We start from the raw sequence: 7,180 nt of genomic DNA, 5'->3' as shown, positions 1-7,180 counted from the left end.
GCAACAGTGACTGCAGTTTTATACTCTAATATATGATCCAACAAATTTTGAAGTAATTATTCATTCAATTTATCATTTGAATATTTTAAATGGTGGTCTCCCTCCAGCAGAACAAGCATTACTCTTTTATTTCCATTCCATTGCGAGTACACATCAAATAGCTTGCCAGACAGCTTTCAAAATTTATGTATAATTCAGCGTTACACTCTGTGTACATAGTATATGAAATCAAAACACCGGCTTTAATATGGCATGCAACAAGTATTGTGTGGTGTTGATTAACAGCCCCAATTCACCATAAAAATGTCACTTTAGTTACCTCCTCGCTGTTTGTTTTGTTTTACTACCCAACCATATTAGTAACATCATACAATTAAGTGCCCAAGAGCTTCAACAGCATTTACTTGGTCGCAAGGTTTGAAACATTCAACATTTCCTGCTTCAGGAAGGCCTTAACTGCAAATCATTCTCAACCTTTAATATCAGCCATCCCTCTGCAGCTGAACAGCTTCAAGTTTTCCTTTCCAAGAAGAAAGCAAAAGTTACCACTAGTGCAAATACCATTTCTTGTAATCGGTGAAGGCTGTTAACAGAATTATCATAGTTTGTTTATAAATTTATATACACAGTTATATTCAGATATACAGTCCATCAGTGCAATAAATAATAAATATTTATACAAGAGACAGCAATAATGCAGCAATGCACAACCAAAGGATGAAACTTAACAGATTCACAAAAATTTGTGAAGCATAACTATCATTACACAGCTTGTACAAGTAGCATAACTTCAGGTTTGAGATACATTGCTTGTTGGTCAACTGATTTTTCTTCTGTTTCCTGTGTGTCCCAAGAAAATATAAGAACTGAAGCTGGTACAAGGCGCAGATCAACTAATGTCTGATTCGCTTCCTCATGGCTCAAACGACAACCATTTGCCATTATGAGAATGAATGGTTGGTCATCTTGAACCAAATTCTCAGTAACAAAGTTAAGAACAGCGTCAAATTTTTCGTAGACGTGGAATGTCCCCTGAAAATATAAAAAATCATTCACTTCATATACATAATTTTAACAGTTTCACAATGAATTAAAAGATTGTCACAGAGCTTAAGAGGAGACAAGACTTTTTTCCAAGCACTGTATCATAGGTTACTAAACATACAGCATAGATGAAGTAACATGTAACTACTGTTAAAGGTACCAATCAGATGGACAAAAGCAGGCAAATTCAATAATAATTTGATTGTAAATAACAAGTTATAACAAATATCAAGAGCTGAAACTAGGAAAAAAGTTGTTCTCCTCATGTAGAATTACAAGATTCAAAATTAAGTGGTTTAGTTGAGTGAATTACAAATAGAGAAATGTTACAGGGATGGAATTGGCCCAAATATCACAAAAGGAGTAGTTAAAAAAGTCACAGCAGATCTCAGGAAAACAAAAGCTGTAGGCAAGCATTGCACATAGTGAGAGATGCTCAAGGTTTGAGGAGATGATGTGATACAGAGAGTAACATTGTTTATAAAATATACAGGGTAAAGAAAATATGGTGGTTAGCACGAGATTCCTCATCCTAAGTAAAGTGTATCTAGAACAACCTAGTCTCACCAACAGGTTTAACAGAAATGCGATGTAAAAACGAGGCTCTCACACTGCTGTAACTATGCACAGCATGGCCAACAACATGCAGCATGAACTCTGTATGTGCCGGAGCTGCATCATTAGCTGAGTGAGACAAGGCAATGACATGGGGAACGGATAATATGCAGACCTACCACTGTTTGAGTCAAGTTGCAGCCAAGCTCCTTCAATCATATTAATTAAACAATGATGTAGCTGTTGTTATTTAATGATGCATTATTTGAGTGCCTTGCAAAGTGAAATTTGTTACTCCTCTTCAATAAGAAAGATGTTATGGTGATCCACTAACAATCTTATTAGTGTCTAAAATTATGTATTCTTTTAAATGATATAACATAATTCTCCCATCCAATAATGACACAACTGAGGTAACAACACATTCTACTGCAATACAATCTGAGGCTTTTTGCAGCCCTTCATCTGATAAGCTGTAAATTTTTCCAATGGCAGCTGAGAGATTTACTTCACAAAGTACGAAATTTCTTTTATTGGAGTCAATTTATTTGGTCTTCTTGGTTATGAAAAATAAAGAGTTGATCCACAATGGTGTGTAAATAAAAGGTTTACTTCTACTTTTTCATCTCTGGATAGCACAAAAGTCATCTACTTTGCTTTATGTTTGGCTTTGGTCATAGGAATAAATGCATGCTGTTTCTGTCTCCCAGTGACAGCTATGGCTATAAAAACTTTTTGCCAAGCTGCTTTTTTAGACTGCATGCTCATCATTTGTCACATATTAGTGACTGATGGCTCATACAGGTGTTCTGAAACTATTTGTTCGATTTAATACAAGAGACAGAACAAATATATTCCGATAAGGAACATATGGTCTCTGAAGTCAACTTGTAATGTTAGGGAACATTTTGTTAGTGGTGCTATGGAAGCCATTGTGTCGGTGTTGCTGATTGGGAACATACACTGACATTCAAAACCGCTCTTTCCACGGATGGCTGGCTCTGAGATCTGTTTGCAAACACACCAACTCATTTGCAAGCATCACCGCATTGTGTCAACTATGGTGATAGGTTGGCTGGACCACAGTTCTTCCATTTGGCCTCAACAGATAGTGATACCACGTCTTCATGGAACTTGTTGCCAGGACTACTGGAGGACATACCTCTGAATGTTAGACAAAGGATGTTCTTTCAGCACAATGGGGCACCAGCTTATTTCAACATTGCTATGAGAAATCATCTGCGAGCCACTTCTGCGAACTGAAGGACCTGCCGAGGCAGCCCTATGGCCTGGCCACTCAGGTCACTTGACCAAGTGTTTGGATTTCTTCCTCTGAAGGCATATGAAGCAGTTGGTGTAAGAAACAATTGTGGAAACAGAAGGAGACCTCATCACTATAATTGCCATTGCTGGTGGTACCACTGTCGACATTACAGGAAATTTGAAATGGACTCTTACAATGATCTGACGATATACCGTGTGCATGCAGGCCAACGGTCACACATTTGAGCATTACCTGTGAATGGAACTGCTGTAATTAGAATGCTGAACAAATGTCTGTCTAAATCATCCACAACATCAGAAATTACCATCAGCGCCCATATGTACCATAACTAAATTGTGTGTTTTGATGTTCCTTACCTCCTGTCTTAATTTGAAGTAGTTGTTTTGGAACACTATGCACACTTTACCGCATCCAAACAACTGGAATGAAGCTAATATTTGATCACACTCTGCTTCAACAACCGATTAATAGAAGTATTAAGAGAACCATTTTGACTGAACATCCTCAATTGACAAATGTGCCGGTGTCATGATTTAAAATGCTTCGTTTCCCAATAAAATGTTGCACCACTCATGCCTGAATACGACAAGTACAATATTCCACTTCATGGGCTGTGCTTGATGCTTGTTTTCTAACGCGCCTTTCAACATTTTATTGGATGATTAAGCATTTTAAATCATGATGCAGCAGTTTTCAGTCACTTAATATCCCCTGAGCTCATGTGTTTAAAAAGTTATACATGCATAAAGCACCCTGGTCCTCATTCCTTCACCACTATTTTGCTGATGTCATCTCAACAATTCAATCTCTACTGAAGTGAATTACTGTCAACAGAAGTGACTGCACACACACACACACACACACACACACATACAGTTGTTCTACCAATATGTACAACAACTACCGTAAATTAAAAGTTATATAAAATAGAAAATGCATACGATCCCATACATTATTTATGTTAATTGTTATATGTCAAATAGATAAGACGTAAAGAACCCCCTCCATTATGGAAAGGGCTTGGCACATGAGAAAAGGTGCAAGTGGCAGTCAATCTGGGCGGCAAGAGAGAGAGAAAGTTAGGCAGTCAGTGGCCAGCAGTTGCATAGTCAACACCGCAGGTGCCAAGTGGGGCATTTTGAAACCAAATCTATGATGGTATGGCCTCGGATGTGGTTCCAGCTGAGAAATGGTGCTCTCACATGTGGAAAGACTCTAAAGATGATGAATATGTCACCAAGAAGAATTAAATAGAGCTTAAAACTGCCAGCCACCACGTGCTTGCCGCCTCTACTGCGCCACTACTCAACCTACTTGGAAAACAGATATGTATGCCAGTATGAACCAGTGTGCTTGTGTGTGCTTTTGCAATAATTATTCAAGTGTTGCAAAATTTGAGTTTGAACTTTGAAACTGTCCTCTTCATGATACCAAGCAGGGTCCTATCCTAAAAGTGCTAAAGACAGAGTATCCTGTTCATAAAGAAATGCAAATTTGTTTCTATTTAAATGTGCCTAAGTTTCAGTTTTAAAGCATACAAAAGTTGCTAGTTAAATCATTTGTTTCATAGGTAAAGAGAGAGGCACATTATTTTAAGCTTGTTAAAAAGCTTTATTTTGCTTTGAATTGCTACTACTTTGATTGTGCCAAAGTTTAGTGCTAAAGCGAATAAATGTTGATAATTAAAATCACTTGCTTCTCAAGTAATGAAAAAGGCACATAATGCTAAACCTATCTGAAACTTTACTTTATCTTGAATTTATTTCCGAAGCTAAATAAGAATATTGCTAGTGTAAATTATTATCTGCATCTACATCCATACTCCGCAAGCCACCTGACGGTGTGTAGCGGAGGGTACCTTGAGTACCTGTATCGGTTCTCCCTTCTATTCCAGTCTCGTATTGTTCGTGGAAAGAAGGATTGTCGGTATGCCTCTGTGTGGGCTCTAATCTCTCTGATTATATCCTCATGGTCTCTTCGCGAGATATACGTAGGAGGGAGCAATATACTGCTTGACTCTTCGGTGAAGGTATGTTCTCGAAACTTTGACAAAAGCCCGTACCGAGCTACTGAGCGTCTCTCCTGCAGAGTCTTCCACTGGAGTTTATCTATCATCTCCGTAACGCTTTCGCGATTACTAAATGATCGAAGCGCGCTGCTCTCCATTGGATCTTCTCTATATCTTCTATCAACCCTATCTGGTACGGATCCCACACTGCTGAGCAGTATTCAAGCAGTGGGCGAACAAGCGTACTGTAACGTACTTCCTTTGTTTTCGGATTTCATTTCCTTAGGATTCTTCCAATGAATCTCAGTCTGGCATCTGCTTTACCGACGATCAACATTATATGATCATTCCATTTTAAATCTCTCCTAATGCGTACTCCCAGATAATTTATGGTATTAACTGCTTCCAGTTGCTGACCTGCTATTTTGTAGCTAAATGATAAAGGATCTATCTTTCTGTGTTTATAAAGCACCGTGGGCTAAATAATCTTAAGTGGGGTTGTAATTCTGCATTTATGTGATGCAAGCTGTTTCTGAAGTGTGTGCATAGTTGCTTATAAAGGAAGGGACAGTTTAAGGGTCCCCACTTTAATCTTTCATAGTAGGAAAAGGTTAATTTCAATTCAGTTTTTGCTATTGAAATCTGGAACATTTCCACAGTAGAGTGAACATGAAATATCTTTGTACAGAGTTAAAATATTGCATTTGTGATGTGTATGTGTTAGTCAAACTTGAACCTTTGTTAGGTGCCACTTAATCTCTTTGAGAACATATTGTGCTGAATTAATTACTGGTTGAGGTAGTAATAATAGTTAACAAGAGTAAAGTCTCTTTTACATTTCTGTGATTGCTAACCTATGCTATTAATAGCTACTGTTATCCACTGTGCATTTCACCTGGCAGTTGTGTGTTCTTTGCACTTTACTAAGTAAGAATTTATGAAAGTCCCTTTTGCAACGGTATATTTAAATCCACTGAAAATAATGTTTTCACATTATTATGCCTAATTAGGCTGGTGACCTTTTATTATTTCATTTGAGGGAACTTTATTTCTTTCATTTCTTACAAAATTAAAGCCTTTCTACTTTCTACTAACTGCCATAGTATGAAATTCATGTCTGATACCCTCTACCCATTAGGTTAACACATGGTCAATTTCAAAATTCCTCCCAGAGGGTAACGCTATACTGTAGGTTTATATCATATTTGGCATTTAACATTCTGCGGTAGCGTTACACTTGGCTTTCCTGCGACAGGACTAAGAGTTCAGTTATTAGGAAACAAGTAGCACGCACTGCCAATAGTTTTGTAAGTCGGAATACAAATACCATTAAAATAAAATTTATTCCCATATGTTAACTTTAGAACACCACCATGAAATTCGGTACACACGTTATCAGTGTACAACTAACATTTTTAAACATTTTTGTTTGGGAATGAAAAAAGGATTTTAATTAATTGGTCAAGCAGCCCACAGTTTTAAAGACTACAATAAACTGAATAAAATGGTATAAATTTTATGTCTGTATATCAAATACTTTTTGAGATATTGGCATTTTAAAGTTTCCAAACATGGTAAAAATCACAGTTTCAGGAACTTTAAAAATTAATAATTCAAAAACTAGAAGTTCAAAAAAAATTTTAGTTTTGGATTTTATCTTATTCTGATAAATAGAATAAACTGATAAAAATTACAAAATTCTAAACCACCAGGGTTGAAATTTATTTTTTTATTGGTTGATTTCACATGGAATTACCCTTGAAGCCTCAAACTGCATCCAATTTACACCTCCACAACGCAGTATCTTGTGTATTTCTTCCTGCTATTGTTACCTTCATGTAAGTATTAAGACATAACATAAACATCTTACAGGTGTAAACAACCACTTTGTTTTGTCCACGATACAAATAATGCCACTACCAAATAATAGTGGATAACACTGTCTGTATCCAATGAGGTACAAACAACATTAGGTACACTACACTAGACTCAGGGTGTATACAGGGACAAGGAAAAAAAATTCCCGGATTATTCCCGGATTTCTCCCGGATATCCCGTTTAAAAAATATGCTTTTTCCCGGGCGACCTACTGTCACTTAGCACAGAAAAAGTTCCCTCGGAACTGTAAAACTTATCAATCCTTTGAATGGTTAACGTTTTATATAATCGCGTAGAACTTCCCGGAAAAAAAGAAAAGCCGGAGCAGAGAAGTTTTGGAAAGACCTTTGATTTGCAGCAACATATACGCTGCATATTTTCGTATTACGAAAGTATAAATTCGAATTGCA

General features: G+C 37.0%; 1 protein-coding gene across 1 annotated transcript in view; it reads right to left on the bottom strand.

Annotated features, from left to right (window-relative positions):
• Window positions 1–603: 603 nt before the first annotated feature.
• Window positions 604–7,180, bottom strand: part of LOC126088515 (UBX domain-containing protein 6) — a 59,909-nt gene continuing 53,332 nt past the window's right edge. Inside the window, exon 9 of the mRNA XM_049906668.1 lies at window positions 604–1,032. Coding sequence (XP_049762625.1) covers window positions 763–1,032 — 270 coding nt within the window. The 3' untranslated portion in view covers window positions 604–762. The remainder of the gene's footprint in view (window positions 1,033–7,180) is intronic.

This window comes from Schistocerca cancellata, chromosome 6, assembly GCF_023864275.1.
Source record: "Schistocerca cancellata isolate TAMUIC-IGC-003103 chromosome 6, iqSchCanc2.1, whole genome shotgun sequence".
NCBI classification, from domain to species: Eukaryota; Metazoa; Arthropoda; class Insecta; order Orthoptera; family Acrididae; genus Schistocerca; species Schistocerca cancellata.
This window is presented reverse-complemented; position numbering and strand designations above follow the sequence as displayed.